General features: G+C 42.0%; 1 protein-coding gene and 1 non-coding gene across 2 annotated transcripts; both read left to right on the forward strand.

Moving 5' to 3' along the window:
• The first annotated feature begins 706 nt into the window (after positions 1 to 706).
• Positions 707 to 24,095, forward strand: LOC122889208 (placenta-specific gene 8 protein-like). Its single transcript, XM_044224129.1, has 5 exons — positions 707 to 797; positions 16,465 to 16,592; positions 18,074 to 18,198; positions 22,120 to 22,234; positions 23,887 to 24,095. The coding sequence occupies exons 2-4, from the start codon at positions 16,493 to 16,495 to the stop codon at positions 22,222 to 22,224; spliced, it is 330 nt and encodes a 109-aa protein (XP_044080064.1). The 5' UTR covers positions 707 to 797; positions 16,465 to 16,492; the 3' UTR covers positions 22,225 to 22,234; positions 23,887 to 24,095.
• LOC122890816 lies at positions 8,484 to 8,614 on the forward strand. The gene has a single exon (XR_006381237.1). It is a non-coding gene; the product is annotated as a small nucleolar RNA SNORA18 (small nucleolar RNA).
• Positions 24,096 to 25,952: the final 1,857 nt, after the last annotated feature.

The raw sequence follows: 25,952 nt of genomic DNA on the forward strand, positions 1-25,952 counted from the left end.
CACATACAGTGTTGTGTATCTATGGGCTTATCTAACCGTTCAGTGAGTGAGTCATCCCCTCTTCCGTGCCTCTGCCCAATTCTGGACAGAGATCTTTTCCTATAGATTTCTGGTTAAGTCCCTCCTCTGGCCCTCCGCGTCCTCTACTCACTATGAAAGTGCTCCCACCGTGGGCTCCTGGACGTCGTCTTGTCCTCGCAGAAGACGCTGCACACGGGCACCAGACAGGTGTCACCGAAATGCCACTGACCGCATCCCACTCTGCCCCCTGCCCTTCAGCATCCCCTCTTGTCCAGGCCACCCAGCTCCTTAGCTCGGGACCGAAGTCCCAGCTGCCTGGCCAGGAGGGAGTTTGCACATCTCTGTAGCATTTCCTCAGCCCAGCTGCCCAGGGCTTATTCTTAAACACATTTCATGCCCCTTAAGTGCCTTCGGGAGTGAATACATTAGAGAAACCCTAAGTAAATACACAAGCCTCCGACCTTCATGAAACGTGCCACTGCCTAATCATAAATAAATCTCGCTGTCCAAGGGAGCAGTGGCGTCGGGCACATGTTGCAGAAAATAAATATAATGAGATAAACCTCAGTGTCCATTTTCTTAAATAGAAGAACACTGGCACCCCCTGAGGCAGGAGGGACTTTTGGATCCAGTCCCACCCGCTGACTTACCCCACCCCCGACCCCACCCTGGCCGACGAGGACTGGAGCCCGAGGCTGCCCACGGAGCAGTTGCGGTCCTGAGCCTTCTCCTGTCTGCCCCGGGCTGCCGCCTTCTCCACAACCAGTGTGCGGTCGGTGAGTGTTCTGCGACACAAAATAACCCTTTCCGTTGTGTGACCTTTTGTCTTTCTTTCAAAAGCAAAACAAACTATTAAAGACATAAACCATAGAACCCGGAAAACCTTACAGTGTAATTAACACAAGTCAGGGCAGAATTGAATAGTAGGTGTTCTTCACTGGTCTCCTTGAATTAAAAAAAACTACCTATATGTCTGCAGCACGCAGTTGTCTTTTGAATTAAATTTGGCAGCTGTGATTGTAAAGAGCTTCGGTGTATCATAGACTGTTTCTTTAAAATGTGCTACTGGAGATACAATTTTAAGAGGAAAAAAATGTTCTTAATCATTACAGAAGAAATCATTGTATTACCATTAAGACTGGTGTGTTTAAACAATATTTTAAATTGCTTCTAGAAAGTTTCTTATCTTTTAATTGGTTTCGGGAATTGCTATTGGAATTCGTTTTAATAGTAAGGAGGCGCGATTTCTGCTTTCATTTTGAGGTTTATTATTATTGTCAGAATTAAGTCTAACAGCCTCTGTTTTCATATAACAAAAACAAATTATTTGAAATCGTGGTGCTCTGGCCACTTATTACCTTTCCCAATGTGTAACATTGTTATCATCAGCAATAATTAAACTCTTTCTTAGGGGCACCTGGGTAGCTCAGTGGGTTAAAGCCTCTGCCTTGGGCTCAGGTCATGATCTCAGGGTCCTGGGATGGAGCCCCGCATCCGGCTCTCTGCTCAGCAGGGACCTTGATTTCCTCTCTCTCTCTGCCTGCCTCTCTGCCTACTTGTGATCTCTGTCCATCAAATAGAAAAGTAAAATCTTAAAAAAAAAAAATGAAAATGACTCCAAATAATTCTGAACCATAAAATTAACAAAGTTTAAAAAGTATGCAAAAATAAATAGGGCATGGTGAATGGTCAGCCTTAAATAGTTCAGTAAATTGATACTAACTACAAAGTGAGTTGACAATATCCTTATAAAGCTTTATGATATATCTTTTTGACTAAGCATTTTCCATTTTAAGAATCCACCTTTGGGCGCCTGGGTGGCTCAGTGGGTTAAGCATCTGCCTTTGTCTCAGATCATGGTCCCAGGGTCCTTGGATCAAGCCCCACATCGGGCTCTCTGCTCTGCAGGAAGCCTCCTTTTCCCTCTCCCCCTGCTTGTGTTCCCTCTCTCGCTGTCTCTCTCTCTCTGTCAAGTAAGTAAATAAAATCTTCAATTAAAAAAAAAACCTCCTTCTTAGAAAGAAAGACATTCTCTGCTCTTTTACACCAACCGGAACATCTTAGTAGGGTCCTAACTAATCAGATGACAGTTCTGAGTTGGAGCCAATGACTGGCTCTCGCTTCCAAGACAGACAAATGCTTCTTCCCCGAGTGTCACAAGAGCAAGGGAGCAGCCGTCTCTACCTGGTAGGGGAAATGGCTTTATTGTCATGTTTCAGAGACTCTTCACTAAAACGTGGTCCTGTGCACGAATTATTTTCTTATGGACTAAACATAAGGACATACACAACAAATTTCAATGAGGTTAACTTTGTATGGTGGATTTATGAGAGATTTTTTTTCTTTTGTTATTTTGTGGCTTTTAGAGTATCTTCACTGGACATATTATTTTGGCTAAACTTTTATAACTACACGTGTTTGCAGTAAAACTTTAAGTGTCAGGAGAAATTTGAACTGGGGGGATGTGTGTTTTATTTTTGTGTAAAAGAGTTAACTCCGCTACTTCGGTTCTCAAATCATCATTTCGGCCAGACTTACTTTAATACAGTGATTTTTCAAGCCTCACCACACCTTGGATTCACCTGGGAAGCATTAAACATACCCGCCCCAAGGCCACTATCCCACTCGCGCAGACAAGGGGGTCAGAATCAGAGTGGGGCAAGTGCCGCATCTGAAAGGCCAACCCCTCATGCTGTCTGTCTGCGATCCCGTGCTGTGATTCTTTGGTCTCCATAACACTGACCAGGAAGTTCCTTACTTAAAACTGGACTCCCAGGGTATTTTACTGTCCTTTTTTACTGTCGCAGTGCGTAGGTTTTGCTAATACCCACTGCTGATATAAGCATTTTCCAGGTTCTATGGTGCACGTCTTTGGGACTTTGATCACTCCAACGGTCACATGCAACTCATTAGTACATGCAGAAGGCGTACCTCTTTTTTTTTTTTTTTTTTAAGATTTTATTTTATTTATTTGAGAGAGAGAGAGACAGTGAGAGAGAGCACGAGCGAGGAGAAGGTCAGAGAGCGAAGCAGACTCCCCATGGAGCTGGGAGCCTGATGTGGGACTCGATCCCGGGACTCCAGGATCACGCCCTGAGCCGGAAGCAGTCGTTTAACCAACTGCGCCACCCAGGCGTCCCGAAGGCGTACCTCTTAACAAAACACTATCTGCATCTTTTAAATCATCACTGAAATGTCACGTGTATCCTGTACTGGCCATTTTTCCTTTCTCGGTTTCCCTTGTCACTTGCTAAAGAAGGGCCAGAACTGGTTTCTGGGGAAAACAGAGGTTTTCTCACAAATATGTGTTTAGCTTATCTCCATGTTGAGTTAGACTGGCCGTTAGCTCACCCCCATGCTGCGCTAGGGTGCCTTCCATTCAGGTGGGTGGCCTGACGGCATCATTTGATTTTTATAACCATACATTTGGCTTACATGCTTTTCCTTCTACATACCTGTTCCTACACGTAATAAGCAGCCCTCGTGGGATTCTGACCTTGGGTTCTCACCAAAGACTTCTAATTCAGCCCATTGCTACCCATTTTTTATTATGCCCTGGCTAGTGGAAATACTACCCATGGAGGGTTGTCTAAGAATATATACCCATGTATCTCTCTGAACAATCTACATTTTATTTTATTTTTTTAAAAAAGATTTTATTTATTTATTTGACAGAGAGAGAGAGATCACAAGCAGGCAGAGAGGCAGGTGCAGGGGGAGCAGACTCCCCACTGAGCAGGGAGCCCGATGCGGGGCTCGATCCCAGGACCCTGGGACCATGACCTGAGCTGAAGGCAGAGGCTTTAATCCACCGAGCCACCCCGGCACCCCAACAATCTACATTTTAAATATAAATTTTAATCTTGAATCATCCCAATGATTAGAGAGATAAGCAGTTGGCTGAGATCATTTTAGCTGTTTATCGATCCCTCTGAGTGATTCTACACCCCCATTGCACTTTAACAGTATAGTAGGAAATAAATTCTTGGAAGTCACTGTTCTGTTTATTGTGGAGATAAAGGCTTTGAACATCACATGTCATATACTATATATCATCTCCCTTTTGAGGACTTTGATGAGAAATTTCTCTAGGTCTCAATCTGTTTTTATTTTATACACTAGGTCAGTTTCCCAAGTGTTTGTGTTCCCTCTTTGCTTTGCCTGGCAGGAAGCCCCAAACCGCATATACAGCCCATGTCCAGCACTGTAGAGGGATCCTAATGCTTGTGCTACATTGGCTCCAGACTTTATTTTCCCTGTGACCAATTTCCTCATTTTTTATTTTGTATCTTGTTTTATATGGAGGTTTGTAAACTGCTCAAATCTTAACAATAAGATGAAAGTATGAATCAGAGTTTCTCAGCATTGACACTGTTGGGGCAAATAATTTATTATTGGCAGGAATAGGGGATTAAATGGAGGATTTGGAGGGAAGAATGGGGGTATGTCCTTGGCTTCTATCCACTAGTTGTCAATAGTAGTTCCTGGTACTGGGAAGCTAGCTTTCACAGGACAGGTTTGTCTCCTGGTTTTAAGGAAGAAGGGCAAGAAAAAGAGGTAAAAATGACCTTCCACTTTCTGCCATTTTCTCAAACTCCTTCAGCTTAATAATATTCAATGTGCCAAGCCTCCGTAGTTTAGGGTAGTGTATCCTGAACCCCAATAATTAGCATTTTCTAGGCTATGTGCAAGTCACGGCATTAGGGGGACCCAGACAACTGAACCCACTTTCACCCTCAGAAAAACTTGCAAAAAGAAAACAAAATAGAAACCTAAGGGCTCAGTTTTCACATCTCTGAAATTAGTGTAGTAAGGGCTTTCCTGATGACCTTGGGAAAAGGAAGTGGAGATACTGTTATTGCCATTTAGACAAAAAGGGCACAAAGATAGCCAAGAACCTAGTGTAGTTAGTGTCCAGTGTGCTGACCCCCACATCCAGGAGGCTCTCCACCACATCATGAGAACGTTGAAGAAGTTGAGCAAGAAGACAAGCAAATCCAACATGGCTTCACAGAGGAGGTGGCATTTGAGATGAGATGTTAACAGGTAAGTAGGAAAACAAGGGGCAGGAGCTCAGGGCAGGAACAGGATGGAGAGAATTCCTACAGACTGGTGAGCACTGTGGCCTGACTTGATAAGGGATGGAAATGGTAATCAAAGGACTGAAAAAAATAAGGTGGGTCCTCTTCTGAGGGCATCCTGAAATGATTCAGAAATGAACAGGCGTTCTTCCCCAAGAGCCGTGTGTGCCGGGCAGCAGATTAACAAATTTTAAGGCAGAAGCGGAGCAGAAGCTGAATTCATTATATCACCCGAGAGACGAGTGAGGAGAGGAGACGACGGACCTGCGAGGATCCGATGTGTCCTGTGTTCCTGACCCTCGCCCCGTTAAATGTTCCCGTGAGCAAAAACCTTTACTTCTTTGATGAAAGTAGGATAAAGGACTCGCTGGTGTCCGCAAAATTCCCAGTTGAGAACATCAGATACGCAAATACTCCGGAGAGAGCTCTGATTTAGGGATGACCAAGCACGAGCATCATTTTTAACAAAAGGGGAAATGGTTTGGGGCAGCTTTTTGGTTATAGAAATTATTTAGCCTCAATTAGGAAATGCCATAACTTCAGTTACACACAATTGATTTTAAATTTACGTATAACACAGTTTTCATTGTTTTGCTAAAATTTCACAAAATGATGTGATCGGTGGTACATTAGTCAGGAACCTATTGGGATACAGGCAATGCAGGGCTCTGTAGGTGACCCGGAAAACTGGCTCCGATGCAGATCGGAGCCGGGACCAGCAGCAGGCATGCTGTGGCACTTCCGGGTGCTGGAGAAGCTCAAAGAGGGAGATTTTGGGGGGAAGAGCAGGATCCGAGGGTGTCTGGGGAGGAAGGGAAGCTTAGAAGCCAGATACCGGTGAGTGAGGAACCTCCTTTCCAATCCAAGTCTGTAAAGACTTTCTATAAAGACTTTTCTGTAAAGAAAAGGGATGTGTACTCAGCTAAGCCCCAGCATGAGAGCTTCACTAAGTTGGGCAGAATGCCTCCTCCTACCACTTCATCACCCTGGACAGTGACCAGAGGCTTCTTGTTTTCAGGTATTATTTAGTTTAAATGAAGAATTGTCATGCTTTCAACTATGCATAATCATTTTTAAATTTCCTTATAACTGAGAATTTTCATGGTTGGGCTAAATTTTCAGAAATGACTTGGAGGAGAGAAAAAAAATAATTCACCCTCTACACTTTCAAGTTCTCACTTTCAAGTTCTCTCACCCTGAGAGAAAAGACAGATTAAGAAGAGAAAAACAGAAGCTGATTACACATGTATCTCATACACATGGGAGATATGCAGGAAGAAGAGTAACTTTCAAAGGTGGCTGAGAACTCAGGCTTAAACACCAGCTTCAGCTAAAGGCACTGGAGAGAATGTGTGGTGGGAACCATGACTGAGGAGGAGAGCAGAAAATAAGGGTACAAATTGCAGATTTAAGTCCGTGAGTTTTACACTGATTAGCGTCTCTCGTGGTGTAGAGTCATTCCTGTCTTCCTGATAGAAGAATGGAACACTTATAAATGGAAATTTTCCATCAAAGGGTAACTTTGACTCTGTTTTCAGAGCTTCTCCTGTGTGTGCTGCTTCTCAAAATAATGGACTCAAAAATAATTCTTGTGCCAAAGAAGCATATTTTGGAATGGAATTTTCTGGTCTGTACACAACAGGTACATAGAGAGAGTCCCTATGTGATGCAGAGAATGCAGAATTCAGCTTGAGATGCAGGGCAGTGGAACAAATAGTTCCAGAAGCAGACTCAGACCCAGCACTGAAACGTGGGCTGGGGGATGTTCGGGTGATGGAGAAGCTCCAAGTGACTCGAAGCAAGGTCTCCCCAGTTGACTTTATTTACTCTACTTTTCCAGAAATGGGTAGCATATAACCCATGGGATGATCTGGTAGAAAACTGAAAGCCAGAAGGAGGTGGACAGAGGAGAAAGGAGGGAAGGAAATAGGGGAATGAGGAGTCTGGGGAGACCCAAGGGCTGACATTCAAGAGTTTGGTAGATTGATTGGCACAGCTGAGCCTGGTTGAGAGAAATGGAGCCCATGCAGGCCCCAGGCCCATCAGTGGGACTCCTCCAAGGATAGGACTTGGAAGATAGGACTTGGTAGAATGGAAGAATATGGACTTTGGCTTCAGCTCACCTGCCTGGGAGCCTGGCTACACTGCTCTAGCTATTTGATTTCAAATTAGGAGAAAAGGTTGTTATGAGGCTAGAATCCCACCACATGCCTAAGATTGTTTAACATGGAAACTGGCAGTAGAAACTGTTCAAGAAATTTCAGTTTCCTTCCTTGATCCATGAATAAACAACTGCATTCCCAGAGGAAATGCTCTTCTAAGAATTTAGACAGAAATCATAAATCGTGGCCTCCATCAGTGTCTTTTGGCCTCTGTTCACTCCCTGGGGAGTGGGAGACAGCTTCCTGCACGGCCTAGGAAAGCTCCATAGTTTTGGCCTCCCCCACACCAGTCCCATTCCTGTAAACTGGGAGGCAGAAAGTGCTCCACCCAACATGATACTCTCTAATTCCAAAGTTATTTCTAAAACCTTCCAGGTAAATAGAGAATGCCCAGTTAAATTTGAATTACAACTAAAGAATGAAAAGTGTTTTAATATAAGTATGTCTCAACTATTACTTGGGACTTACATATTCAAATTTAAATCTCCTTTATTTTTTTTACCCTAAATTCTATTTAATCATTTAACCATAATTTCTGTTTTTCTCAGTCTTAAGCATAGACTTCCATTTCCCAGATTCTTGTAGCACCCTCTGGGTCAAAAGAAAAATGGTGGCATCACCAGGTATTGACAAGGACATGGGGCAAATGGAACTCTCATCCACTACTGATGGGAGTGTACATTGGCACCACCACTAAACTATAACGTCTGGCACTATCTGCCAACCCTAGGACCCAGCAGGTCTACTCCTGGTAGACACAGCAGGAACATGTGCCTAGTCCACCTAAAGATACGTGCAAGAATGTCCATAGCACTAGGTGACCATTCCTAATGGTCCAAACTGGAAACCATACAATGGCAGCATGGATAAATAAGTTTACTTCATCTGTGTGATGATTTATTATATGTTAATGAGAATAAATGAAGTATTGCTGTGTGCTCCGTGGTTGCATCTCACAGTCCTAACTTTGGACAAAAGAAACCAGACACAGAAGAATACAGAGTGCGCATAATTGAACAGACGTAAGGCTCAAACACAGCAGAGGCAGAGGGACTTCCTAAGAGAGTGAGGAGAAATTCTGTGGTGCTGCTCATGTCCTTCTTGAGTCAGGCTGTGGTCACAAGGACGGAACGGTTCACGTTAAATTCACCGATCATGCTGATGAGTTCTGCACTTCACTAAATGTTTACTGGACTTCGGTGGGAGGTGTACCAAAAGAGTGGAGGTCTATCCCGATGGTGTTCCTTCTGTAGACCCGTATGGTTGGAAACACCTTCTGGAGAATATGAGTGGTTTCTTTTATTCACAGAACTTTGTGTTAAATCTGTGGGAAGGACCTGCTAAAACCATGTGAAGGACCTCATAGTCACATTTTTAGATCTTGGGTATTGGGGTATCCCAACAATCTGTACAAGTCTAGGATGTGATAGTTTAGGGGTGAGCAGGATTTGAATGCATTCGTGTTTAGAGGGTGTCTGAGAACCAGGCAGATCCCCCTACTCTGACCCTAAACATTGCCCTAAAGTAAAGAAGTTGGATCCCAAAGATTACAGGTAGGGAATTTTTGAACTATGTCCATATTCAAATGGAGATCAAAGACATCCCACTGAAGGAAAGAATTCTACTGTATTGAACAAAAGTTCTTTTTAAAAGGGCTATTTTGAAGATTTTGATTCTGATTTTGGAGGAACTACAGTGATTGGCATGGAAGGAATCACGTGTAAAATTTCTTAAATAAAAATTTATTGACTTTAAATTTTTAAAAAAAGACGTTTATTGAAAGAGGGAAAAAAAAGTAGAACTGGAGAGTTCTGCTGTCCACATAGGAACAAGAAGCAGAAGAAAAAGAGAGAGGTGGGCAGGAGGGGAGACAGAAGCAGGATCTGCCACACAGGAGATGGATTTCAGAACAGGGTGTGAGCAAATCCACGGGGAAACCGGGACATGCAGCGATCACCGGGTTCTAGCCTTTGAAACACGTGTGACTAGGAAACAACGTGTTAGGTCCCATTCCTCACAAAGACTGCCTGTCTGGCTGCTGTGGACCCCGTTTCTACAACCCTGGGAAACTGAATCAGACGCCGTTAGAACCTTTCAGAAGCTCAGGCTTCCTAGTGCCCTTGATGTTTTTGAACCAAGGTTTCTCATCGCAGCAGTGTTGTTGGAGACAGAACGTTAGTTGTTGTGGGGGCTGTCCTGTGCTTTGCAGATTGTCTAGCAGCATCTCTGGCCTCCACCCACGAGAATGACCATGGCACCTCACCCCCAGTGGGGACAACCAAAAATAGCTCAAAGCATTGCCAAATGTCCCCTGGGGGCGGGGTACAAAGCAATCCTGGTTGTGAACCAGTCACCTGAACACATGTGGTGGAACTCTAGAGGAAGTTTCTGAGCGTCTGGGTTCAAGACACTAAAAATACTTACCTAGATAAACACACACAAGCACATACATGCCGACTGACAGGCAGACTTAAGAAAGCGAAGCCAGGCTCAAACTGTCTCCCTCTCTACAGTTTCAAAATTTGCTTGGGAAGGGACACCCTAAGAAGTCTCACTTTCCTTCCCAAGCAGGTCTGCTCACTCTAGCTGGCCGAGATTCATAATCCAGGTGGACAGACTCTGTGGAAACAAGCTTAAGAGCCTTGGAGTCCCAAGAACTGAATTCAAATCCCAGCCCTGCCCCTCTGTCTCCCTGGACATGGGACTTACTTTCTGTTTATTTCCCCTTCCTCTGCGGCCTTGTGGAAGACGTGCCCGTGTTCCACAGTGTATGGGAGCATGTGAGGGAAGGCCGGGGACTTTACCAGTTTCCCTCAAGGGCCAAGTACTGTCTTTTTTGTAACTGCTGCTCATGAAGAATTTACCCCATGCCAGACATCCTTCTAATCACTCAAATCACTCAAATATTATTCAGTGACCCTGACGGCTTTATAAGCTACCATTGCGCATATCGCCATTTCACAGATGAGGACACTGAGTCACAGGGTCATTCATTAGCTAGTGACTGGAAAGCTGGGAGTCTGTGGCCAGTGTCAATAATGGAAACCACTGGATCATGCTGCCTGGTCCACTTTTTTATCTTCAGGTTTTATGATGTGATATATGTATATATAATGTGATATATGTGATATATGTATCACATATATGTATAATTTTATAATGTGATATATGTATATATAATGTGATATATGTGATATACGTATCACATATATGTATAATTTTATAATGTGATATATGTATATATAATGTGATATATGTGATATATGTATCACATATATGTATAATTTTATAATGTGATATATGTATATATAATGTGATATATGTATATATAATGTGATATATGATGTGATATATGTATCACATATATGTATAATTTTATAATGTGATATATGTATATATGTGATATGTGTATATATAATGTGATATATGTGATATATGTATCACATATATGTATAATTTTATAATGTGATATATGTATATATAATGTGATATATGTGATATATGTATCACATATATGTATAATTTTATAATGTGATATATGTATATATAATGTGATATATGTATATATAATGTGATATACGTATCACATATATGTATAATTTTATAATGTGATATATGTATATATAATGTGATATATGTATATATAATTTGATATATGTGATATATGTATCACATATATGTATAATTTTATAATGTGATATATGTATATATAATGTGATATATGATGTGATATATGTATCACATATATGTATAATTTTATAATGTGATATATGTATATATAATGTGATATATGATGTGATATATGTATCACATATATGTATAATTTTATAATGTGATATATGTATATATAATGTGATATACGTATCACATATATGTATAATTTTATAATGTGATATATGTATATATAATGTGATATATGTATATATAATTTGATATATGTGATATATGTATCACATATATGTATAATTTTATAATGTGATATATGTATATATAATGTGATATATGATGTGATATATGTATCACATATATGTATAATTTTATAATGTGATATATGTATATATAATGTGATATATGTATATATAATGTGATATATGTGATATACGTATCACATATATGTATAATTTTATGTGATATATGTATATATAATGTGATATATGTATATATAATGTGATATATGATGTGATATATGTATCACATATATGTATAATTTTAAAATGTGATATATGTATATATAATGTGATATATGTATATATAATGTGATATATGTGATATACGTATCACATATATGTATAATTTTATAATGTGATATATGTATATATAATGTGATATATGTATATATAATGTGATATATGATGTGATATATGTATCACATATATGTATAATTTTATAATGTGATATATGTATATATAATGTGATATATGTATCACATATATGTATAATTTTATAATGTGATATATGTATATATAATGTGATATATGTATATATAATGTGATATATGATGTGATATATGTATCACATATATGTATAATTTTATAATGTGATATATGTATATATAATGTGATATATGTATATATAATGTGATATATGTGATATACGTATCACATATATGTATAATTTTATAATGTGATATATGTATATATAATGTGATATATGTATATATAATGTGATATACGTATCACATATATGTATAATTTTAAAATGTGATATATGTATATATAATGTGATATATGTATATATAATTTGATATATGTGATATATGTATCACATATATGTATAATTTTATAATGTGATATATGTATATATAATGTGATATATGATGTGATATATGTATCACATATATGTATAATTTTATAATGTGATATATGTATATATAATGTGATATATGTGATATACGTATCACATATATGTATAATTTTATAATGTGATATATGTATATATAATGTGATATATGTATATATAATGTGATATATGTGATATATGTATCACATATATGTATAATTTTATAATGTGATATATGTATATATAATGTGATATATGTATATATAATGTGATATATGATGTGATATATGTATCACATATATGTATAATTTTATAATGTGATATATGTATATATAATGTGATATATGTATATATAATGTGATATATGATGTGATATATGTATCACATATATGTATAATTTTATAATGTGATATATGTATATATAATGTGATATATGTATATATAATGAGATATATGTGATATACGTATCACATATATGTATAATTTTATAATGTGATATATGTATATATAATGTGATATATGTATATATAATGTGATATATGTGATATACGTATCACATATATGTATAATTTTATAATGTGATATATGTATATATAATGTGATATATGTATATATAATGTGATATATGTATCACATATATGTATAATTTTATAATGTGATATATGTATATATAATGTGATATATGTGATATATGTATCACATATATGTATAATTTTATAATGTGATATATGTATATATAATGTGATATATGATGTGATATATGTATCACATATATGTATAATTTTATAATGTGATATATGTATATATAATGTGATATATGTATATATAATGTGATATATGTATCACATATATGTATAATTTTATAATGTGATATATGTATATATAATGTGATATATGTATATATAATGTGATATATGTATATATAATGTGATATATGTGATATATGTATCACATATATGTATAATTTTATAATGTGATATATGTATATATAATGTGATATATGTGATATATGTATCACATATATGTATAATTTTATAATGTGATATATGTATATATAATGTGATATATGTATATATAATGTGATATATGTATATATAATGTGATATATGTATATATAATGTGATATATGTGATATATAATGTGATATATGTATATATAATGTGATATATGTATATATAATGTGATATATGTATATATAATGTGATATATGTATATATAATGTGATATATGTGATATATAATGTGATATATGTATATATAATGTGATATATGTGATATATAATGTGATATATGTATATATAATGTGATATATGTGATATATAATGTGATATATGTATATATAATGTGATATATGTATATATAATGTGATATATGTATATATAATGTGATATATGATGTATATATAATTTTCCCCCCGGTGAGACTGGAAGAGGATGCAGGCCAACACTCAGTCTTCGTCCTCACGTCCTTATTATAAATTAAGGTGTTGGACTAGCGATCGTGACTTTTCCTTGGCCCTGGCGTGTCACTCTTTGCCTCAGTTTCCATGTGTGCAATAGGAAGCATCTTATCAGCCTCCTTCCCCGCATGCTGCAGTCTGCTGGGAATATGAACGGGATCGACATTAACCAGAGCGCAGACGGGAACACGTTTAGAAAGTAGAAAGCTCCTTGATAGGGTGAACCACTGTCATGTCGGCAACAGATCACACTCAGGTTTTCCACCCGCTTTCCCGGCACTCAGACACTCTGTAGACTCTCTCTGCTACATATATGGTGATTGGCAGTTTTCTTTTTTCTTTTAAAGATTTTATTTATTTAATTGACAGAAAGAGACACAGCAAGGGAGGGAACACAAGCAGGGGGAGTGGGAGAGGAAGAAGCAGGCTCCCCGCTGAGCAGGGAGCCCGATGCGGGGCTTGATCCCAGGACCTGAGACCATGACCCAAGCTGAAGGCAGAAGCCCAAACCACTGCACCACCCAGGCGCCCCTTAGAATGTGCTTCTAAATACCTTACTTCAAGGAAGGGAATTCCGAGGTTGCAGAACGAGCGGCAGGAGTCCCTGCGTTAGATCAGGAATTTAGTTAATTGAATTAACACACACAGTACAATCTAGGGTAGATGTGATTTGCGAATGGGACAATCACAACAGATGCCTGTTTTAGGATCCCTGTCAGAACTGATTTTCCAGCCGGTTTTTCTGTTTTTGTTTTTTAAGATTTTATTTATTAATTTGACAGACAGAGATCACAAGCAGGCAGAGAGGCAGGCAGAGAGAGAGGAGGAAGCAGGCTCCCTGCTGAGCAGAGAGCCTAATGCGGGGCTCGATCCCAGGACCCTGGGATCATGACCTGAGATGAAGGCAGAGGCTTAACCCACTGAGCCACCCGGTGAGCCCCTGCTCCCTGGCATTTTGTTTTTACACCAAACACAGCCAACTGTATATGTACTGTAAACCACTGACCACAGCAAGTAGACGTTCCCAGGCTGCACAAAGGGCAAGGAAGCGCTGGAAGAATCGTTGAGATCACGTCTCTGCCCGGGAACAGTTGTTAGGATTGGGTCTTGAACTTTCATATAGTTTTCCATTTCAATACGTTGGCTAGACTGATTGGTTCGGTTATGTGACTCTTTTCATCCCAAGCATTGATTCTTGCAAGAAGTAATTTTCTACTAAGAATACAGCCTTACTGGCCTATTTTTTTCTTGAGTGATACACCCGCAGCCGCAACAGCTATGTGTACCTTTTGTGTTATGCTTTTCCCAGTACATATTTTGAAGGTATTGGGTCATTCACCCTTGAGGCCAAAAGTGTATCTCTAACATTCAGTGTTGAACAACATATTACCTGTGCAATTTATTCAACTTCTGTAGCTATTCCGCAGATAGTAGATGGAATTCACATCATGTGCCCACTATGATTACATGAGAGTAAGAAACCTATCGCAGTCCTCCTAAATCATCAGAGAGAAGGACCTTTGGACTCCAACGAAATGTTTACCCAGGTGTAGAGTTTCAACCATAGTTCCTAGAGCGAGGTGACAGTAATCACAGAGCCTTCTCGGTCGGCTGGTTTTCCCACCGTGTCGTAAAGCAGATGCTTGAAGATAAATGCTAGAGGCAGCCTTCGAGGGTGGTCGGAGTGCCCTGCTCTTATTGTTCCAGAACACCTCCACCCCTTTTGTGGGGACTCATCTGGTGGGGATCAAGTGATCACAGCCACGATCTCAGTGGAGACAAAATCCATCCGGAGAAAGAGCAGGGCAGGAGAAGAGCTAAGAAGATCCGCCGGGAAGGGCTGAGCGAGACTGAAATGACCTGTACTCAGAGTCCGCAGAACCGTCTGCATCCCAAGAATTTCACTTACCGAGGGTCCACCGCAGCTACTGAGTCGGAATCAAGTAACTGTGTTTCCAGCCATGCACTAGGCTTAGTGCACAGTCAAGACTGAGATGTGCTCTGGGAACACCTTTGACTGGGGCCTTCCCGGCGACAGGGAAGAGAGGGGATGGGGAATGGGGCTGGATGTCCTTGCACCTGGCTAAGGGGAGTGTGAGAGGCGGGCCAGGGCGAGGGCTGCAGAGCATGGCGCAGGGTTAGATGTGAAGTAGTGAAGAAGAAAGTTTTCCATTAGCCGTTGTGAAACCAGATACATCCTCTCCCTTGGGAGTCCCGACTGCGTAGAGCCCAGGAGACTTCGCTTGATCGCTGGATGAAGTCTGAGATGCATGTAGGCACCACTTTGTTCAAGGGACACTGTTTTTAGTGGTTTTGCCACTACTGGATTTTTCTGTGGAAGCTTGCAGTCCAGCCCCCGGCCCTTCCCTCCCCCCCCCCCAGATACTGGCCTGATGATTTCACAAAAAGAAGTTAATTGGTTTTGGGGTTTTTTTGACTTTTTTAAGTAACCGGGGACATCTGTTAAAACCCCAGCTATCAGGATACGACTAGCAATTGTGCAATGAGGACTGGCGTTATCTAGAAGCATCGGTGTGATGAGAACTTTCTTGCACAAGTACAGAACTCTGTCTCACAAGGTTCGATTGAGGGACAATGGAGGTGATGCCTATGCAATAGCGTTGTAAAAGTTATTACAATCACTGTTAAATAGAACACCGCATGTGCAAGAAAGACTTTGTTTAGGAAGGTTGTCTTGAAATAGAAGGAAAAAAATCATCCTGCTGATGAAAAGGATCAGAGGAAGGGGCAATAAAACCCCCAGAAACCCTGTGGAAGGAACCCCACCCCATGTCCGTGACGTCTCTCATTACCGAGCACAGACGGTAGTCTAGAAACGTCTGGCTGAGTGAGTCGAGGGCGGCCACCGTGATCAGGAGAGGTGGTTTGCGAGGTCTGCTGAGCTTCACGATACCCTCCCAGAACAGGTCGGTGTCTCACACGTCGCTGGTTTGTTTTCACAGGCAGTGCCCTCTGGAACTCGCCGTAAAAATGAATCCAGTTGTTTCGCAGCCCGGATACGGCACGGGGGGTGTGATGAACAGTGACTGGCAAACCGGCGTATTTGACTGCTGTGACGACCTGGGGATCTGTAAGTAACTACTCTCCTCCTCGACGCCCAGAATGCAGGCTCCCGGCCTAATAAAACTTGTCTGCTTCTCCTGTCACCGAGCCCCCACTCTGTGGCCAACTCGGAGTCACAAGTTGCAAGCCCATGGGCGGGTTTAGCCACCAGATGTGTTTTGTTTGTCCTGTACATGATGAACTTGCTTCATGTGGTAATTTAAAAATACCAGGAAACACCTCAAAATCAGATTTCACGCATACAGAAGGATCTGGCTTTCCATTCTAGATTTCCAACTTCTCTCAAAAATTGGAAAATTTGGCAGGATGAGCCTTCATCACACCGGGCAGAGTTCAGCTGCTTCTTAACGTGAGCCAATCCCATTAAAAGAGAGTCTCACTCTATAGTTGGCCATATTTACTCGTGCCTGCTATTGGCTATTTTGTGGGTTTTTTCCAGTCTATTCCACTCACTTTGCCTGCATGACCTTGAGTCGGTGACCCTTGTAGAGATCCTTCGCCGTCCATTTTTCAGCTCTTAGGCTCACCGGCCTCTGGACGCGTTGCTCCGTCTTCTGCTTCCCTCTCGCTCTCTGACGAGGCTGCTCCGTGCGCTCTGGCTCTCCAGGCCGACTCTTGTCACGGCCCCACTTCAGAAAGCACCACAGGCTTTTAGCTTTCCTGACTTCTACTTCTTTCCCGCCACAAAGCACACTTTGGAGTGAGGAGACTTTTTCCGGAGCCATCGGGTTGCGGACGTTCTCTGTGGGGCTGCTCCTGACCTCAGGCGCGAGGAACAGCCTCCTTTTCCCGTGGGCGACGGAAGTTCCCAGATCTTTGGCCTTTTGCTTAAAAACAGTCACCAAAGAACTGCTGAGTGTCTCATGGCATGTAGGGCACCGCACACCACAACTCCGCCCCGGCGCTTTTCAAAATAGACTTTCACTCAGAGCACATCTGAGAACAGTTTCCTGTTTGCTGTCACTTTCTCGAGCCCTTTCTGGGCCTTGCAGGGCGTCTCTGAAGCGGAGCTGCCTCAAGCCTGTAAACGGCCGAGAGCAAAACCCGTCCTTTCTGGGCGCGTCCATCCTCCTAACAGGGACGGGGCCCTTTTGCCCGAACCACCTTCTAGAATCTCTTTTGGCTCATTGTCCCTAACGATTTGCTCACTCGGTGTCCTGACCCTCAACACACGGCCCTGGCTTTAGCGGCTTCTCAGACATCCTGACGCCCCAGATTTCCTCCCCAGGCGGGACCCTATGTCACAAGGCAGGGAAGAAGGACCCTGCCAAGGAGCTTCCGCAGTTACGCGGGACCCGGCACAGTGACTCACGAGTTACCCGCCGTTGCTGGACGGAGGGCCCCAGAAGCCAGCAGAAAAGGCGTAGGACAAAGGCTCCTCCGGGCCTTTCGGGCCGTCTCTGGAGCCCGCGACTTTCGGGAAGACGCGTTTCGCGGCCGGCGGCACCACGCGCGCTAACCCTCTTGGCCGCTTCCCCTCGCACGCAGGCCTCTGCGGCACGTTCCTCCCCCTGTGCCTCTCGTGCCAAATCGCCTCCGACATGGACGAGTGCTGCCTGTGCGGGGCCAGCGTGGCTCTGAGGACCTTGTACAGGACGCGCTACGGCATCCCGGTGAGTCCCCGGCCGCGGGCCACCCCGAGGGCGCCCTGCGGGCGGACCGCCCTCCTCGCCTCCTGGCCTTGACCCTAACCTTTGCTCCACTCCCATCCTAAATTTTTTACACGATGGACGGGGACCGCGCTGCTGTTCCTACCAGGGAACAAGTTTGCAATAAAGCCGTACGTTCGGCAGATGCGCCCCTGAAACGGTGGCTGCAGGTGCGTGAGGGATGGAGAGCTTCACCCCTCCCGCTCCACCCCGTCGGACCCAGACCCCGCAGACCGCAGGCCGGATGGCGTGTTAGGAAGCCAGGGGAGAAAACGCGCCTGCGGTAGAGCCCTTGCAAGCCGGCACTTCTGTCTCACAAGCCAGGGCTCACGCCTTCAACGGAGGTGTGTCCTGCGCGTGGAACACGCCCGGTACTTTCCAGATGCTAGAGGCACCTCAGTGCATGTGGCTTACATCCTGTTTCTTTTTATTTTTTCAGACCTCTATTTTAACATAGTTTCAAACTTGAAGAGAAGCTGCAGAAATCATAAATGGGAAAAAAAGGAGAAATGATACTAGGAATTCCTGAATACCCCCACCCACACGCCCCGAATACTGAAATCCTGCCCCTTCCTTTCATTGCCTCACCTCCACCTATTTGTCTAGTCTCTTTTCGGGAACATCGATAGGAAACGACAGACTTGACATCCTATAGCATCTCTATGGCACCACGCATTTCTTAGTGACAAGGGTCTTCATTTCTGTAACCATAATGCAATGATCGAAATCAGGAATTTAACACGGATATGGTACTATTCGCTAATTTGTGGGTCTTATTTAAACTTTACCAATTAACCCAACAACATTCTGTGGATGAGAAGAAAACCAATCCGAAACCACAAATTCTGTTCGATTGTCATTCCTCTTTAGTCTACTACAATAGGGAATAGCTTCTCAGTGTTTCCTTGCCTTTTCCCCCTCCAAATGCAGACCATTTATTTTGTAGATGTCCCTCAATTTGGTGTGTCAAATGTGTCCTCGTGGATATATTTAGGGTTTACGCTTTCACAGAACCTCCACAGAACTGATGTAATAGTCACTGTGCTTCCTATCAAGATGCACACGCCGTCACTGTGTCCCCTTACGGTTGTTTCCTGTGATTACTTAGTTAAGGTAGTGTCCGCCATAAGGTTCTCCACCTTCTGGTGAAGTTCTCCACCTAAGGTTGCCATTTTCCCCTTCGTAACGAGTAAGGAACTGGTAGAGAGACGTGAACACCCTGTTCCTCATAGTCCTTCAGCCACTGGGACTAACGTCCACTGAAGCTTCTCGCCTGAATCAGGGATTACTATGATGGCTTCCATGGCAGAGCTCATGCTCTTTTGGGAGAAGATTGCTACACTGTGACTCAGGAAAACCTTATAGGATGCTAATAAGTGGCACAGAAAAAAATAAAACAAAGAAGAGGAATAAAGAATGTTGAAGCATTCTAATTTTATTTTATTTTTTTCAACATTACAAAATTTATTTTTATCCAAGCAAGGTTTATCCCAGGAATGCAAAGACGGCTTGGTATCAGAATACTGTCCTTACAGATTCAAAAAGAAAAACCATCATCATCATTTCAGCTGGTGCAGGAAAAACAGTCAACAAAATTCAATGTCCATCCACATTTTTAGAAAGGGAGTTCTAATGTTAAATAGGGCAATGAGGGAAGGCTTTCTTACAAAAGTGAAAGGATGAGAAAGAAGTTACCCATCGGGGGAAGGGCTGATCAGAAAAAAGAGTATCACCCAAGGCTTTAAAGTAGAGTTTATCTAAAGTTCCAGAAACTGGAAAGGGCCAGAGAGGCTGGAATAGATGAGTGAGAGGGTTGGGGCAGGATGTCATAGAAAAAGATGACATTAGAGCAAGATTTAGAAACTCTAGGGCCTTGAGAACCATTGTAAGAACCTCAGCTTTACTCCGAGTGAGCAGGGAAGTCACTGAAAACGGTTTAAACGAACGGGTGATATGATGGATTCTGTTCCTAGAAATGTAGCCTCTGCCCACTCACTGCTCCCACTGGACCGGGAGCAAGTTGCTCGTCTCCCTAAGCCTCAACCCCCTCATTGATAAATGGTCACACCGATCCTCCCCTTTAATGGGGTAGCAAGAGTCATGGGAGATAATGTACGGAAAGGGCTTAAACAGGACCTGGCAAGTAATACGTGCTCAGTAAACAACTACTTCTCTTTTTGTTCTTTTCTCTGAGAATTGCTCAGCTATTTCTCAGGGCAGAGGTGTGTGCAGGGCCCTGGCCTCATTTCTCCTGCGTGCTTGCTCAGGTCCCTGACGTCGCAGCACTCAGGGCTGCCCTCATTCATGCTAACCCTAACGTAGCCCAACACACATGGGCTCTTAACTTCCTGAATCGTGTGCGAGGTGTCACGCATGTGCACTTCCGTACGTGATGTGATGGTAACGTTCTCAACGCAGCCCAAGACCCCGACACGGTATGTAGGAAGGGGTCCTTAGCTGGATCCTGGAGATGAGGCTTTGGGAACAGCTCGGCATGTTCTCTGATAAATCACATGGTGGCATCAGTTTTCTCATCTGTCATAAGGAAGTTGTGCAAGGTGATTTCTAGGTCTAGGATTCTAGCTATGGGTTTCCTCAACATACAATGAAGCGGAGTATTTATAGACAGTGTATCTCTATTTCCTCCTTTGAACAGACCTAAAAATAATTCCCAGGACTGGTTCATATCGTTCAGGCTCTCTGCCTTGTTTCCCTTTCATATCTATGCAAATCTTTGTGGGGCTGGGATGGTACACCTCTCTGCTCTGCCCCTTCTTTTGTGGACACAGCCAGGAGAGCATCCCTTCGCCAGGCACAACCTATGCAGGAGAGAAGGAGGAAGAAAAGAGACAACCACTGTTTGTACTACCGTGAGCTGAATATTATTCTGATGTGTAGTTGCTCATGTACTGCCTCCAAACTCTTGTGGTGTGGGAAGTGTTACCTCCTTTTATAGACATGGGTGGGCTCTTTGCCCCAAATCCTTACACTGTAAGTTGGTGATCAAAGCACTGTAGCAATAGGAAAAATTTCTTTTCATGAAAAATAAAATCACTCATAGTCTCACCATTTAGAAGCTCCTACGTACACACTGCTGCCCCCCACCCCACCGCACAAGCTCACACTATATATTGGGAATTAACCTTAAGAACATAAGTGCTATCAAATAATGGATTCAAAATTCTTTCAGTCTGTCAAGACACGCAGTAATAACACTGGGCTATCAGACTAGAACTCCCCAGTTCACTCGGGCCTCCTGCGCCAGAACAGGGATCCCTTCAAGGGCACGTCACCCGGAGGTCATTGAAGACCCAATTGGACACTTCCATTGAGAGGGCACTCAAATCTTTGTAAAGTCCCCCATCCCATGGCTTTCCAAACAAATTATTTCTCTTCTTTCTTCCTTCCCCCATAATTTGTGTATCTCCCCTTTGCTCCAAACTTCTTCCATTGCAGAACCTGAGAGATGTCAATGAAAATGGCTAGCGGGATACTGTGTGGGGCCCCATCTGGCTCTGCTCACAAACTACAGAAAAATTGGTGCATTTTATAACTGGCTTTAAAGGGAAACCGTCTCAGAATTGATGTTAGAGGATGAGGGCTGTAGTCATACCCTGCAGGTCAGCTGAAATCATGTCATATACGGTTAAGGGCACAGGCTTCAGAAAAGAAAGACCAAGTGCCGCTACCAATTTGTTATGGGATCTGAACAAGTTATTTACCTTCATGTGGGTCATCAGAAAAATGGAGATAATGAAAATCCTCATGCTAAACCAGTGACATAAAATGTACCCCTTAAAGAGTTTTGAAAAGCTACGTGAATGCAAGGACTTGTGTGACTCTATTTATAGCCTATGTGTGGACCCGCTGTTTGTTTTTTAACAGGGATCTATTTGTGGTGACTTCCTATGGCTGGGATGTTTTCCTCTGTGCACCCTTTGTCAACTCAAGCGAGATATTGAAAAAAGAAAAGCAATGAACGCTTTCTAAAAGGTGCTCGGTAAGTTGTTGGAAATTCCTTGATTTAGTTGTACCAAAACAAGCGCTCAATAACATCCTTTATTTCCTTGGTCCTCTCTCACAAATACACGAAACATCGCTTACAAAATGGAGAACAAAGGATTTTTCATTGCCAGCCGACACCAGCAGGCGGTAGTCAGCACGCACAGGTTGAGAGCGCAAAACCTGGAAGGAGAGGAGAGAGTCCCGAGGCTCGTGGGGTCGTCTGCCGTGTGGCGTACCCGAGAACAGGTCCCGGGTCACCCAGGCGTATCTTCACTAGACCATGACTGCAGGTAGCTGAGGTGTACGTGTTACCATTCATTTCCCCAAGTCTAGTTCCTAGGTGTGCCGCTACCACACGAACTGATGAGCTGTTATACTAAGTATGACTGTGTGATGTGCCTACTTCTGTGTTCTTGGCAACACCAGAATATTAGTATAAGAATCCCTCCTCCAAAGCTATGGGAAGCTATTTTAGTTTCTATAAATTCAGCGTGGATATTTCACCCAGTTACCCAAAATTCCCAAAGCCCCAACTATGAGGAGAAGTTACTGACGTTTTGGTGGCAGTGTTGTCAGAGTTGGGTAGCTGCTCATTTCCCTGTCTCCTAGCTCCCCTAGTCACATTTTTCATCTTCTGAGCAGCTATTTCTCTCAAACAGGTGGGTAAATAGTTTACGTGTCCTATCTTTTGATCTCTTATTGCCAGTCCCCATGGAATTCGCAATCAAAGCTTAGTTTTCCCAGGAATGACTATTATCTATACAATCCTTTCCCGCCCAGAGGTCTTTGTGTGTGTTTGATCAAGGGGGAGCATTCAAGAGTGTAAGTTGTCAATGGCCCAATCTCTCTCTTTCCTAGTTACTTCTTTGCCACATACCCCACAAAATGATGTCTTCTTCATGAACATATTGGTTCGTCTCATGTTGCATTTTTGTATCCTAGCATTTGTCTTCTGACTGTTTCAATGGCTTCCTGAAATGACTAACATGCATCAGTTTCAGGCAGAGTCATGATAGGGAGTTTTCTTATTATTCGTTTTCCTCCTTATTCTACTGCCAGAGAATTGGCTGTTGTCTCTCTTTTCAAGCAGTGACATTTGTTAAAAGTCCTATATTAACAACTTGGCTCAGAATTTGATGCCTAAGTAGCCCTGAGGGAAGGAAGATGTGACAGTACTGGTACAGTCCATGAAAAAGACTGTTTGTGTTCTCTGCCTTTTGGAGACCCTTACCTTGACATGGTGGATGATCCACTGACATTTGACAACAGAAGTTGACTCTGGCGATCTACGGAGTGCTCCATTGTTTCCCTCAACCACGTAGCAACAATGCTTGATACCCAGCAGGAACTTAACAAATATTGTGGGAGAATAAATCAGTGCAAATTTCAAGCAAGGAAGCATAATGAGGGCCTAACCTAGGAGACTTGAGTGAATCTTACCTGGCGATTGTGACTTTCTAATGGATTATACTGAACCAGGGGCCATGATTTGGTATAGATCTCAAAACATGCCAAAACATGGTGGTAGGGGATGGGTGGAATGAAAGTTTTGATACTTAGAACAAGGTAATGTGAAGACAGATGAAACTGATAAATCCTAATTTGTTCATTCATTTATTCTCTCCTTTTTTCTTCTGGTTTCTACAGGTCACATTCACAATGTGGTGAAAGAAATGCTAGAATCACATACTGCATCGGTTGAGTGCTATCTCACCCCACATCTTAGAAACTAATTCAACCAATCGTATGGTTTCCAATGGCTTCAAAACACTTTTGATTTCTAGTTTATTTCAAAAGAAATACATTTCCAGTGCTGTTCTCTAAAATGACTGCTAATAAAAAATTAATATCCTCAACATTTCTTGTGTCTTTATTTTTTTTACTTAAATTCCATGAGCCAACATATAGCACATCATCAGCTTCAGATGTAGTGTTCAATGATTCATCAGTGTCTTTGGATACAGCTTTATGAAAAACTATAATATAACTTTTTAAAAACGAGCCCAAATTTGTCAAAATATTAAAGCTGAATGATGGGCACCTGGAGAATCTTTTTTTTTTTTTAATTTTGAAAGTTTTTTTTTTTGAAGGATGATTGACACATAAAGATGATTCCACTTTCCTATCTTTATATATGTTTGGAAATGTCCAGAATAAAAAGTGTTTAAATTTTGTCAAGACTTTTCTAATTTTAGACTTTCCCACCACTGGTAGGCAAGGAATCACTCTGGGCATTCCCTCACTCCCAAAAAGGGTGGTACTTTGGCCTACCTTGGGCCTCCTTTTGGGAGCCAGGATGACCTTTGACACTCCTTACAGCCCCGCTCACGGCTAAAATAAATGTTGAGAGTGGGAGAATGAGTCTAAACAATAAAACATCTCAGTTAGATCAAACATTATAAGAAAACTCCTTAGTTTTCTAAGGAGGAGTACTGGCTGAGCAATGTGGAGTTTACTATAGATTCTATGGACAAAGGTGAGGATTTCTGTCATAAACCACACAGCAAGACTCCTAAATGAAACTGGCATTAGGCATTTCCATCCTCCCTAACGCCATCTGCAGCGAGCCAGCCACAGGAGCTCCACATACCTTTCTTTCTCCACTCCCCTCCTTCCCTGCACCAAGGTTAATGTGGCATTTTCAAATATTGAGATATAATTGAGTTATAGGTGTACAATCTTATGATACGACCCATGTACATATTGGAAAATGATCACCACAGTAAGTTTAACTATCCCTGAACATAGTTATAATTTTTTCTCGTGTTGAGAAGTTTTAAGATTACTCTCTTCCCAACTTTCCGATATATAATACTTTACAATGTATACTACCATGCCGTACACTACATCCCCATATTTATTTTATAACTGGAAGTTTGGACCTTCGGCTCCCTTCACCGTTTCACCTACCCCACCATGCCCACTTCTGGCAACCAACAATCCAACTGTCTATGAGTTCAGGTAGTTTATTTCTCTATCTTAGATTTCCACATAAGCAACACCATGCAGTGTTTGTCTTTCACAGTCTGACTTCTTTCACTTAGCTTAATCCCTTCAAGGTCTATCCATTGCCATCCCAAATAACAGAACTACCTTCTTTTTTAATGGCTGGGGAATGTTCCATTGTGTATATAGACCACATCTTCCTCACCCATTCGTCCTTCGATGGACACTTAGACCGTTTCCATGTCAGCCATGCGAATAACGCTGCAGTGGACATGGGGCCGGTCCACAGGCCTTTCCTGTGCAGACCAGTTTGGTTCTACCTCAGCTTCCCAGTCCAGGAACCACACCTCCAAAGGTGCAGGATGGGGGTGAAATTCTGCTGTTAAATAAAAACCAAAAAATGTTTTCCAGATCGCTTATTTAAAAGTCACAACATCTTTTATGCATATTTGCACATAAAATTCATGGCAAATAGGAGTTTTCTTATAATGTTTGATCTAACTGAGATGTTTTATTGTTTAGACTCATTCTCCCACTCTCAACATCATGCTTCTCCTGGGCATGAGAAATGCCTACGGTCTCCTGGTACCAGGCTAGTTGCCTTAATTAAATCAAACCCTCTTAAATGCTACCACAAGCTAAAGGCCAATTGCTAGAGCCAAGAAGCAGCGAGTCCTGTGAGGAAGGTGGGGTGGAAAGGGAGACGTGCAGGTGATTTACAAATTTTCAAAGCAAAGAGCAGCAGAAGAGAATTCATCTCACCTTCC

Source organism: Neovison vison, chromosome 11, assembly GCF_020171115.1.
Source record: "Neovison vison isolate M4711 chromosome 11, ASM_NN_V1, whole genome shotgun sequence".
In the NCBI taxonomy this organism is placed as follows: Eukaryota; Metazoa; Chordata; class Mammalia; order Carnivora; family Mustelidae; genus Neogale; species Neogale vison.

Excerpts from the sequence above, each read along its gene's own strand:
- LOC122889208 (XM_044224129.1), top strand. The coding sequence starts at position 16,493 with ATGAATCCAGTTGTTTCGCAGCCCGGATACGGCACGGGGGGTGTGATG. Across the intron at positions 16,593-18,073 it reads CTGTGACGACCTGGGGATCT|GCCTCTGCGGCACGTTCCTC; the intron begins GTAAGTAACTAC and ends CCTCGCACGCAG. Across the intron at positions 18,199-22,119 it reads GGACGCGCTACGGCATCCCG|GGATCTATTTGTGGTGACTT; the intron begins GTGAGTCCCCGG and ends GTTTTTTAACAG.